The sequence below is a fragment of the Hemicordylus capensis genome, chromosome 2 (genome assembly GCF_027244095.1).
Source record: "Hemicordylus capensis ecotype Gifberg chromosome 2, rHemCap1.1.pri, whole genome shotgun sequence".
NCBI classification, from domain to species: domain Eukaryota; kingdom Metazoa; phylum Chordata; class Lepidosauria; order Squamata; family Cordylidae; genus Hemicordylus; species Hemicordylus capensis.
The window spans coordinates 98,283,240-98,296,213 of record NC_069658.1 but is presented as its reverse complement, the minus strand read 5'-3'; the positions used below and the strand labels follow the sequence as shown (position 1 = coordinate 98,296,213).

At 42.2% G+C, this 12,974-nt stretch overlaps 1 protein-coding gene across 9 annotated transcripts in view; it reads right to left on the bottom strand.

The window, feature by feature from the left end:
- FRMD3 (FERM domain containing 3) overlaps positions 1 to 12,974 on the bottom strand; it is a 225,423-nt gene that overhangs the window by 181,914 nt on the left and 30,535 nt on the right. Inside the window, exons 1-2 of one of the 9 annotated variants that reach the window (XM_053292928.1) lie at positions 9,412 to 9,468; positions 4,964 to 5,181 (exon numbers count right to left, since the gene is read on the bottom strand). The exons of 7 other annotated variants lie outside the window; for them this stretch is intronic. In XM_053292928.1, the coding sequence (XP_053148903.1) occupies positions 4,964 to 4,966 (3 nt within the window). In that variant the 5' untranslated portion in view covers positions 4,967 to 5,181; positions 9,412 to 9,468. Of the gene's footprint in view, positions 1 to 4,963; positions 5,182 to 9,411; positions 9,469 to 12,974 lie in introns of those variants that run through there. One more of the 9 variants, XM_053292927.1, reaches the window with a different exon arrangement.

Here is a 12,974-nt window from a genome sequence, read left to right as displayed (position 1 = left end):
AATGCTATCAGATGTGGTCTGAAAATAATGTGTATCTACTTGCTTATTTTTCTGGGAATTTGATGTATGTCTAGATCTATATTTCCAGCTAAGGACCACTTTCATCCCTCCTTGCTAGTCACCAGATGCAATTCTTACTCACCAATGTAGGTCAATTACCTCATTGACCTTCATTAGTGTAGTTCACCTGCTGTTGCTGCTACTAATGAAATCAAGAAAGGGCTTCTCTATGGGACTGGTGGCAATGACAACATGCCATGCTTTGCTAGGTCAAGGTTCAGTCCTGGCATGCCAATGAAGTTGCTCGTGTCATTGACCTGTACAAGCACACCAGGCCTTGGTAGAATCCTAGAAAGACCTGGTGCACGGGTACCTTTCTGGACATGCAGCACATTTCAATAAGTCTTCTCACATCCACAGGAAATTCTGTTATCTCTAGAATTCAATGGTAACATATAAAACTTCCTCATTCATCACTATATTATATACTTTTTAAATTGTATTTATTTATTTTATTTGTATACCGCCCTTCCAAAATGGCTCAGGGCAGTTTACAATTAAAACACACCACTAAAACAGTAAAGAGCTAAAACAAATTTAAAAATATACACATTGTTATCTATCACAAAGGGAAAGCATCCCATTAAAGCAGCACATGACCATTACAGGAAATAAAATAGGAACTGTGGCCTCCTTTAGAAGATGAATAATAGTACAAAAGTAGCATATCTTCTGAGGAACCCCTTAAGAAGTATCCAACACTGTTGCTTATGTAAATGTTGAAAGAAGTCCAAGGCAGTTTGTTCTCATTCATACATAATTTTAGGACAAACAAAAAAGGGGGCTTCTTCAGACTGCACATAATTACTTGATATCATTCACTGGCTTTTTAAAAATATTAGAGAAATTAATAGAGACAGTTTCACTAATATGGGCATTAGCTATGAAAACAAAACATGGAACTTTCATTTTCCGAGAAAACATATTTTTGCTTACTGGTGCTCAGGACAAAACACAGGGGATGGTTATCTCTATTGTACCATTATTATGAGTTTAACAAGAGGCATCTGGCTTGTCCATCATTGGAGACAGAGTGCTGGACGAGTGGTCTACTGCAGCAAGGCACTCTGATCTTAACTGAGACAGTCAAAGATTACCTATTCAACAGCAGTATGCAGATCTGAAATGGAGGGGAGATGTACAAATAAATGGCTGCAAGTTCTAAGAACTGAACATGACAATCAAATTAAAGAACCTATAAACTGTTGCTCTTACTATAATAAGGAGGAAGAAATTGAAAGTAAATCTCTATTCTGGATCTCATAAAAAGCTAGAAGACATCAGGACACACTTTGTATCTTCTACAGGCCGTAACTAGGATAAATTCCTATCTGGAATATGTGCTTGGATGCTGTGTTTACTAAAACAAGAGGAACAAAATACAAGAATGTGCATGTACTCCAAAGACTGCTTTCTTTGTTCACTTGCCAGCTCTTTCAAGGCTCATGTACACATGACAACTGTAGGCAGGGAAACCTTATGTCAGGATTCTGGCCCTCATGGTTTTCTCACACTATTTTTGCTGGGGAGTGTCTTTCTTTGAATCTCCCCTCCCCTGCTCCCAAAAAAAGGAACAAAGACTTCTATTGCTTTAAGGAAGCATAAAAATCCTGCAAATGTTCTGATCAATAATCCAAATTAGTACCCATTAGCTAACAAAATCTTGTTAGAGAATCCTAGTTTTCCAGACCTCCCCTTTCTTACCAGCTTCACCCACCAAACCTAACATGTAAAATGAAAAAATCTGTTCCATAATTGTCTGCAAGATTATACTTGTCTATGTATACTACTGTATTTTCCCAATTAGAAGACTACTCTGAATTTAAGACGATCCCCTTAAAAATACATATTCAATACAAGTTATACTTGTATTTACCCGAAAGGCAGAGGACTCTGAATTTAAGACAACCGTTCAATTTCTAAAATCAAAGAACTGTAAAATGAAAAAAACTAATATTGGATTCAGGTAAATACGGTACTTTCCACCAGTGGAATAAATACTGTAAAAGGTAATTTTTTCCATTATGCTAAGAAGTCATGATACTCTCTTCCCGACTAAGAAAGAAAGAAAGAAAGAAAGAAAGAAAGAAAGAAAGAAAGAAAGAAAGAAATATTCAGGAGGGAGAGATTGGTCATGCATTTTTGTTTAAAATGCTTTCATCGAATACTGAGGCCAATTTAACTGGGAGGAAATTGACCCAGTTATTTTGAAAGAACATTATTTGATTAGTAATTCAGTATCTTTCAGCCCTTGGCACATTAATTTAATATTCTGTGATCTAGCTAGCAGCAATAATGTATCACAAAAGTCTGTGTAATGAATTCTGTTATAAGATAAATTTTAAGGACAGATTTGCATTTATGTGTCCCCTTTCTTTAGTCAAAAACAGAGTATCTGAAGTACCACTTGAACAGCAAGCTCTTGTGTGTTGCTTCAGGCAGGATGAATCAAACGTTTATGTCTTAAAATTAAAGAAACCAAGATTTTTTTCAAGTAAATACTAGCATTCATTCTATCAATAACTTTATTTTCCCCTAAAACACAATACTTGATTTGAGCTAAATGCCTCCTCTCCTTTTCAGAGATCTGTACCAACTATGTGATGTATGCTTTATAAAATATTCAGTTCAGATGCCACTATTGTCAGATATAGGCAAGGTATGGATTATTAGACATATTTAGAAGTGGAAAAGGCAATGCAAGCATTCCAACAAACTTCAACCAACTGAATATAGCTCTTTTCTAGTGCATAAGAGGGCCCACAGCTGTCCCTGGGCTCACAGGTATCCCTGTCCCTCAGAGCAGGTGGGCCTAGTGACAGTTGTGGGCCCTCTCAGTACCTGTGCCCCTACTCTAGATGCAAGCAGCATCTGCTGCTGCCCAGTGAGCTCTCTTCCCTTGTCCCCCAGGCCTTGGCAAACGTACTGGGTGGCGGCGGCAGCAGCAGCAGCACCACAACATGTAGCTGGAGCAACAGCACCATTTTAGAATTCTCACCCCTACACACAGGTATGCCAAGGGGCTGGGGCACTGAAGAAGTCCAAAACAGCTGAAGAAGGTTGCCAGCTGCCACTGCCATCACTGCTGCCCTGCAAGCTTGCCAGAGCCCAATGTGGGGGAGCCTATAGGTGGCAGTGGCTCCTTCTTCAATGACACTGTGAACTTTTAAATGGTGCCCGCATTGGTGGCAGTGATGAATTGGCTCCTCTCACTGGGTAAATTTTTGGGTAAATTCTATCAGACAGCAGTGGGCAGGCAGGCTGGCCTGGGCTGGCTCAGGACCATGAGGGGACCATGATGGGCCCCTTTGCCAAGGGGCCCATCAAAACTTGGCATCAGCCCTGGATAAAAATGTCAGTGTGCAATGAACAACCATATTTACAACTTTAATGTCCACAGCAACTACGTCCACCACAGCATTTCTCATAGTGAACAAGATTCATTTCAGGACAAAACACACCAGAGTATTAAAATCTTCTCTTGACAGGTCTCCACATGATGTTGAATCCATTCATTTCAAATGTATCACCTATACATTGCTTTAATGTCAATCCAAAAGATAATATTTCCAAACAGGTTCTCAAAACAAATGTGTTACTTTTCTCTATAAAGTACCTGCTATACGCAAAGAGGTTTTCTGTGGTAATACTTTTAGGTTGTATTTCTGAATTACCATCAAATGGAATCTTAATATCCACAACATGATAGAAAAGGGATCCACTTAGTACATTATTCCAGACACGCTCTGCTTAATTATTTACTGATATTGCCTAGAACAGATGCAAGTGCTTTATATTCCTTAACATCAGTGAACAACTTGGTGAGCCAGAAGAACTAAATGCCATTTATGTCTTGCTCTTTTCATATTTCATATGGGCATTGCATGGCAGGCAATATTCCTTTCAAGTAAAGGAAATCTTTGATCCTTGCTAAAAATAAATCACTGGACAAATATCTGTTGGTTTTATTGTAAGTAGAACAAACCACGGAAATTTTCAAGTGGTCTCCACATGCAGAGATTTTTTCCTCAGTTCTCTTATTTTACAGAAAATAGTCACATACGTGTATATGGTATATACTATATATACTATATAGTGCCATGATATATTATAGCCTTTTCTATTTTAGGTTGCAGGGTTAGAATCAGCAGATCTTGTATTCTCTTTCAAATCTAGGAGTAAATTATACATGTAATTTAAAGTGCTTTAATTATCAATCAGGAAACTTGCCCTGTTTCCATTAATGCACATTACCACCATTCACAAGTTAAGCTTTTTCCATTTTAAATGCTATACACCCCTTCAGCTAATATGAAAGAAGGCAGTCCCCCTCTTGCTTATCCTGGATGCTGGCCCATACTGCCCCACCATGATCAGTGCTGGTGACAGTGGTGTAACTTCCACCAAAATGACTCTCTGTTATCAACTACCCCTCTGCCCTCATCTTCGCCATCCCCCACTTCCTGCTCTCCTCTAATAATGGAATTATCGAAGACTTGGCTTAGAAGTTAGTCACCTGATCATGGAAATGGAGGCAGACATGCTTACAGTGCTCATCAATTCAGACAACCGCTGCTCTAAGTGTGGGGTAGGAGAGTGAGTGATGAACCTCTGGTTCACTCCCAACCCTGTAAGAGTATTCAGTGGCATTCTCTTTGAACACCTGATCAGGACTCTTGTCAATTTCCCTTCTATAAAGGAAGAGCTTCTCTACTCACTGCAGAGGTAACAGGACAATTTCATTTATATTTAAAATACATATTACTGTGCACACCAGCACATACAGATAAATGCTCTTTTAAAGAAAGGAAAACACACACATACAATTACAGGAGAACAAAAGAGACAGTAAAGTAATCCAAAGGAGATTGTTTATTATTATTTTATTTTTAAATTTATATACCATCTTTCTTTCTTTCCACCCCAAAAGAGATATTGGGTCCAAATGAGCCACTGATAGAGGGAGAATGTCCAAAGTCCTGACAAGGGCCAAGAGCCACACTGGATGCAACCGCTGAAGCCATCTTGATTTGCACCTTACACTTCCTGCCCGGCAATGACCCTGTCTATTTGGTTGCTGCCATTCCAGTCTCTTCTTTGCAGCCACTGGAACCTAGGATTCTTGAATGAGAAAAGGAGGACAAAAAGCAGTAGTAGCAGTAGTAGTAGGATCAGGGAAAATAAATGCTGACAGTTCAGGGTGACTGGAGTCCAGCTTTTTGGCTCATTCCCTGTACCAGACAGGGCATTCCTCTCCCAGTGCACTCAAAGTTCCCCCAGTAAGGTGCCCTTTTCATTCTGCTTGGCCTGTCCAAAAGTGTTTGTAGACCCACATTCAGAGCTGAGGGGACATAAGGTTATGCCTGTGAGTTAGGGTAGGAATAAAGACGTTTATTTCTTTGAGTTAGAGCAAAAGAACATTTGTGCAGTAAAATCTCTAGGATTTGTTGTTTGAGGACAGAGAATAGTGTGCCTGTCCACTACTGAGTGCATGATACATTCAGAACTACAAGTTCAGAGTGCCTCAGCTGCCATTTTTTGTGCACTTGCAGGAGGAGCCCATATTGCGAGTCAGGATAGAGCTCTCAGGAAGGAAGGGTCTTACCCGATGCCTCAGAGGCACAGGGATGATCAGGCCAATGGGAGGCAAACAGGGAGATAGGAGCCAACAGCCACCCAGCCTCCTCTACCACTCACAAAGCTGGGGACAGGCACCACAGCAGCACTTCTCTAGCCAACAGTCTCGTTAATCCTGACTGTTCCACACTTTGGAGACAGAGGGTAGGTATAAATGGAGAGTTTTCACAATGGAGGGAAGTAAGAAGTGGGGTCCCCCAGGGATCTATACTGGGACCGGTGCTTTTTAATTTATTCATAAGTGATCTAGAAGTTGGGGTAATCAGCAAGGTAGCCAAATTTGCAGATGATATCAAACTCTTTCGGGTAGCGAAATCCAAAACTGATTGTGAAGAGCTCCAAAAGGATCTCTCAGACTGGAAGAGTGGGTGACAAAGTGGCAAATGCGGTTCAGTGTTGGCAAATGTAAAGTGATGCACATTGGGATGAAAAACCCCAACTTCAGGTATACACTGATGGGATCTAAGCTGTCGGGGACTGATCAAGAGAGGGATCTTGGGGTTGTGGACAACTTGTTGAAAGTGTTGACTCAATGTGCAGCAGCTGTGAAAAAGGCCAATTCCATGCTAGGGATCATTAGGAAGGGGATGGAAATAAAATGGCTAATATTACAATGCCCTTATACAAAACTATGGTGCGGACACACCTGGAGTACTGCGTACAATTCTGGTCACCACATTTTTAAAAGGACATTGTATAACTGGAAAAGATGCAGAAGAGGGCAACCAAGATGATCAGGGGCCTAGAGCACCTTTCTTATGAGGCAAGACTACAACATCTGGGGCTTTTTAGTTTAGAAAAATTACGACTGCGGGGAGACATGATAAGAGGTCTATAAAATCATGCATGGTATGGAGAAAGTTGATAGAGAGAAATTCTTCTCCCTCTCACATAACACTAGAACCAAAGGTCATCCCATGAAATTGATTGCCAGAAAATCTAGGACCAACAAACAGAAGTACTTTTTCACACAACGCATAATGAATGTGTGGAATTCTTTGCCACAAGATGTGACAGCCAACTACCTGGATGGCTTTAAGAGGGGTTTGGATAACTTCATGGAGGAGAGGTCTATCAATGGCTACTAGCTGAGGACTATAGGCCACCTCCAGCCTCAAAGGCAGGATGCCTCTGAGTACCAGTTGCAGGGGAGTAACAGCAGGAGAGAGGGCATGCCCTCAACTCCTGCCTGTGGCTTCCAGCAGCATCTGGTGGGCCACTGTGTGAAACAGGATGCTGGTCTAGATGGGCCTGGGCCTGATCCAGCAGGGCTGTTATTATGTTATTATGTTCATGTCGACTACATATGAGCAGGATGCTGCTTCATGCCACCAGAAGAATGAGTTGTGAATGTGTTTGCATTTCTGAAAAGAACTGTTCTTTCTGAGGACTTCTTCTTGGTGCCTCAGGGAAAGGGAACAAACCAAGTTCCTCTTCTTGTAAGCCCGGAGTCTGCAGTAGTGGAGAAATCAGTCAGAAAAGGGGAGCGGATGAAGTGGGGGCCAAAGCAGCATAAGCATGAAGTATATTAAATCACAATAATTTTATATTAAATGCATTAAATAATTCCACATTGAAGTCGGAGCTGCATAACAGCATAATAGCTCCATTTCTGCTATCCATGTGCATGAGCCTGCCTGACCCTGAGGATGAGCAACAGTATAATCCATTTCCCACAGCTGTTGGGAAACAAAGAACAGATTCATGGCACTGTACTTTGTTCTTGATTCAAACAGAACCTTTAGGGATTAGGAACCCGACAAAATAATTAACCATTAAACCAATTCAGTTCACACAGCCAGGCTAAACAAGATATGGTATTTTCTCTAGGAAGCATTTCCATTTACTCAGTTGCACTATCATCATTACTTAAGAAAAAAGAATATTTATACTAGAAAATTTGATTTGCTCACTGACAGCCTGGAGTGAGGCACCAAATGCCTCTTTGTTCCGCCCCCTTTAGGCTGTAAAGGGGGCAGAGGGTGAAGAGAATGCAGCAGCTGGCAACCCTCTTTGCTCCCCACTTAGCACTTTCAGATACTTACAATGGTCATATCCAATCCTTTGGGGCTTTAAGGGGGACACAGGCAACCTCCCCTTGCCTCACAACCCTTTCAGAGCCTGCAAAGGACAGACTGAGAGCCTCTGATCCACGCCTGCAAGAGTTGCCAGCAACCTCCTTTTGTCACCCACGTGAGGATCCGTCAAGTGAGTTCCCTCTCTTTCTGCCATCAGATGGATGGTTAAGACTTTTCTGTTTCAGAATGTTTCACATACTACCATGAACTGATTTTATGCTTTGGTTGTTTTCATCCCGACCCTTTGAAGCCTGCAAAAGTTGGATCTGACCAGGCTTTGAGAGGGACACAGGCAAGGAGAGTAGCTTGTCAGCAGCTTCTTCTTGATCTTTACCCCTTTCAAGGCCTGCAAGGATTGGATCCAACCCCTTCAGGCCATTACTTTGGCACCAGAGTGGCCAGCTTTACTCTCCCTCCTTCCTAGTGGCAGCAGCAGGGGAAATGGTGGGGGGGAGACAGAAGAGGCAAAGTACATTTATAGCTGGGCAAGCTATGTCAGATATCAGATTTCTGTGTCTGGGAAGGCATTCGCCCAGCCATTCCGCCCCCCGCCCAGAGCCGCCCTTGCTTCTTACAGAAAGAGAAAGAGAGAAGGAGCCACTGTGGTAGTAGCAATGATGGCTGGTGGGGAAAAGGGCTGGAGGGATGAAGGAAGAATAGAGGGGCACTAGCAGGCAGGGTGGCAACTGCTTCAGGTTTGGCAGTGACACCTGCCATGTCCCCCTGAGCTTGCCGCCTGAGGCAAGGGTCATGAAAGAGTAAGCCCTGGGTCCACTGCATAGGAACATAGGAAGCTGTCATATACTGAGTTGGACCATTGGTCTATCTAGCTCAGTATTGTCTTTACAGACTGGCAACAGTGTCTCCAAGGTTGCAGGCAGGACTCTCTCTCAGTCATCTCAGGACTCTCAAGCCAGGGAGGGAACTTGAAATCTTCTGTTCTTCCCAGAGTGGCTCCATCCCCTGAGGGGAATATCTTACAGTGCTCACACTTCTAGTCTCCCATTCATATGCAACCCATTCATATGCAGACCCTGCTTAGCTAAGGGGACAAGTCATACTTGCTACCACAAGACCAGCTCTCCTCTCCTAAGACATCTTAAAACAAAGTGATTTCACATATTTCCCCATCCCGAATACCCTGAATATTTTCACTTAGCAAAGAATACTAGCATACACTTTCATGTTCATGTCTGGCACTACGGATCAGTCAGTAAAGCTATGGGAGAATCTATTGCAAATAAGCAAATTGCTTTAATGATTCATGAACACCACATTAAATGTAATGCATAATATCCCAGAGTTGTATATGAATAATGGAACAAGCAGACAACGGTCCCTTAAATTTTTGATCATGGGTATTCCGTCTGGCAGCATTTTTGTCCTTAATCACATTAAAACATCCTTGTAAAAGTCAACTATGAAAGTTTCATTAAAAAGCATTTACATTCTTCCTCATTAAATGTCTAAGATGAGATATTTATTAAATTACCCAGAAATCATCTGTTTCTCTTTCGGGTTCAAGATGGTATCTGTTTTCTTCCTTTGTGAACTTGTCTAATTTTGGAAATGGCTGCTATAAAATACATCTTTAAAATAACATATTTTGTTTCCCTTGCTATTCAGAGCCACCTACCTTTTCAACACAGGGAGGGAGTAACTGGAGGCTCTTTGTGTTCAAATGTGAAAAGAGATATTCACCCAACTGTCAGTCTGCTGCATTTGCCCTACAGTCTAGTTATAAACAAACAATTTCAAAAAACTTAAACAAGTTCTGTAGTTGCCAATCGTTCTAAATTTTTACTCCTAGAAACTATCCTTACAAAACATTTTTCTCCCCTAGAAATCTTTCAACAGACGAAGCAGTAACATCTATCTATCCATAGCACTGAAAACCACATAATTTTTCAATCAAGGCACTCACTCACAGGCAGCTCCAGAGTGGGGGGCATGGGTGGGCAATCCCCCTCCCCAACAAATAGCTTACCCCCACCCCATTTCTGTTTCAGAAATCTAATATGTGGGACACACCCATAAATGCACTTTGCCCCTTCTGTGCCCGCCCCCCTCATTTTTTTTCCCTGTGGTCGCCACAGCTCTTACCTCTTTACTTTTTAATCAGAGCTTGTTATGGAATAAAAGAAAGGGAAGGGATTCCAGAATTAAACTTACATTATTTTGTCCTGGACAAGCAGATCTTCAAATCACTTGTTAAACATGCAACTGTTTATTATGCTTTAAATAGTAAAGTCTGGACATAAAGCTGTTATTACTACCAGTAATTTTAAAGCAATTCATTGGCGAGCTGAAATAATTCAAAGCAACTGCCTTCACTAATTGTATATATCTGAATTTTTCAGATCCCTCTAAGGCCTATTCATACGAATCCGCCTTGCACTGATTCACACCATTGGTCCATCTACCCCTGGACAATTTGTCTGGCTAGCAGCAAATCTCCAAGATATCAGGTTGAATATTCCCCCAGTCCTGATATCTAAAATACTGTAACTGGAGAAATTGGGGTCCCTCTACTTGCAAAATTTGTGCTATGCCACTGAGCTATTACCCTCTGAGACTGAGTGAACTTATATACTGAGTTTTAGATATACTGCCAGGGACCAAGCCAGTCAGATGACTGAGTATTTTGGATTTTTGTACCCAATCACAGCTTTTCAACAGCTGCATCTGAGTGCCAAAATCTGATCCATTCTGATTTAGTACATGTGCCAGTAGTTACACAAGCAGTTCAGTCTGGGCTAGTGTAGCTGAGTCAGCTCTCCCCACAGACGCCCTAGCAGTCTTCTCCAGGCGGCTGAACCGGCCGCCCACACTTTGGGCTCCGTTATGGAGCAGGCGGGGGCTGGGGGGATTGGAGGCCGCGCGGCCCCCAGAAGCTCCAGCATGCCCTGCACAAGAGCGCAGGGCCTGCTGGAGAGACCCCTGAGCCAGGAGGCTGCTTTTAAGCCTCCCAGTCAGGGGTCTACTAGTGAGTTGCCGTGGCAACACACAATTAAAACAAACCAGGTTTGCAGAGCGCTCACTCCACAAACCTGGTTTAAGGGGAGGGGTATTTTAGTGGGTTACCCACTGAAGAACCACCGGGCTTGCAGCCAAGCCCGGTGGTCCTCCCATTGTGTGAACAGCCTCAATGCCTAACTTGTCCTTTTAATTTCAATGGGTCTTCTTTGAGTAGTTTTTTTCAAAATGTCAACCAATGAAGCTAAAAATAACATACTTACAAGAATTTGGCATAACTGATTCTAATGCATGGGTAGCCAACTTAACATCTGTAGGCTAACATCCCTCCAGTAACCAAGGCTTCCCTCCAGTCTGAACCAGCCCATGCTAATGCTTTGTGGCAATTTACTTGAAAGCTGGTCATTACAGCAGAGGAGATTTATGTATGTATGTATGTATGTATATATGTATGTGCCACCCAAAGCTTGCGTCTCTGGGCAGTTTACAATTAAAATTTAAAACATCAAATCACTTAACAATTAAAAACATTAACAATTTTAAAACATTTAAAATCTAGTATTAAAAAAAAAAACTTTTCTTTTTTCTTTTTAGAACCATAGGTCTAATTAAAAGCCAGGGTGAATAAATGCATCTTCAGTGCCTTTTTAAAAGTTGCCAGAGATGGGGAGGTTCTTATCTCAACAGGGAGTGCATTCCAAAGTTCAGGGGCTACAATGGAGAAGGCCTGTTCCCCAGTAGCTTCCAGGCGTGTTGGCGGCACCCACAGACAAACCTCTCCAGATGATCTTAACAAGCGGAAGGGCTCATGGTGAAGAAGACATTCTCTTAAATACCCAGAGCCTAAGCTGTTTAGGTCTTTATCGGTAAAAACCAGCACCTTGTATTTTGCCCGGAAACGTATCGCCAGCCAGTGTAGTTCTTTCAACATAGGAGTAATACAACCTGGCCGCCGCATTCTGAACCAACTGTAGTTTCCAGACTACATACAAAGACAGCCCCACACAGAGTGCATTACAGTAATCCAGCCTAGAGGTTATCAGCATACGTACTACCATTTTGAGGTCGTTCATCTCAAGAAATGGAAGCAGCTGGTGTATCAGCCGAAGCCAATAAAAAGCACCTCTGGCCATCATCTCAACCTGGGATACCAGGGAGAGGTTCTGATCCAGAAACACCCCTAGACTGCGTACCTGTTCCTTCCAGGGGAGCGTGACCCCATCCACAACAGGCAGATCAAAATAATTTCCCGAGTTCCGACCCCACACAATAAGTACCTCCGTCTTATCTTAATTAAGCCTCAGTTTGTTATCCCTCATCCAGCCCATTACTGCCTCCAGGCAGGCGTTTAGGGAGGTTATGCCTTCTCCCGATGATGTTGACATAGAGAAATAGATTTGGGTGTCATCAGCATACTGATAAAACCCTGCACCAAATCTCCTGATGATCTCTCCCAGAGGTTTCATGTAGATGTTAAACAACATCAGAGACAATATGGAGCCCTGAGGGACATCATACAAAAGAACAACAGTCTCCAAGATTTTGAAGAATAACCAGCTGGAACCTGCCCGTGAGGAGCGGAACAATGGCAAAGCAGTGCCTCCCACCCCCAGTCCCATCAGGCATTCCAGAAGGATATTATGGTCAATAGTATTGAAAGCTGCTGAGAGATCTAAAAGGACCAACAGAGTCACACCCCCTCTGTCAATTCCCAATTAAAGATCATCCCTGAGGCCAACCAAGGCAGTCTCCACCCCATAGCCAGCCCGGAAGCCAGTTTGAAATGGGTCTAGATGATAATCTAAATAGGTCTAGATGATTTGTTGCTGGAAAAGCTTTATTGGCCACCATATGAAATGCGGGGTTTATACTGCCTAACTCAAATGGTTTATTCAGATGCCAAATGCAAGAAAATAAGCTTATATGTCTCAATTCTGAAAATGTTGTTTTAAAGTTCTTTGTTTTGAAATAGCTTCAAAATGTCCATCATACAGATATATATCCATCATTTATATAGTATTAATATGTCTATATGATAGAGATATATAGATATAGATGATGGACATTTGGAAATTATTTCAAAAGGAAGACCCCTAAAACTACATTTTCAAAAATGAGATGTACATAGAGGTTATTCACATGAGCAGCCCTACCTTGGCTCATACAGCCCTACTTGGGTAGGGCTGCTTGTGTGGTGCGCCAAGATCAGTTCTGATCCCAGTG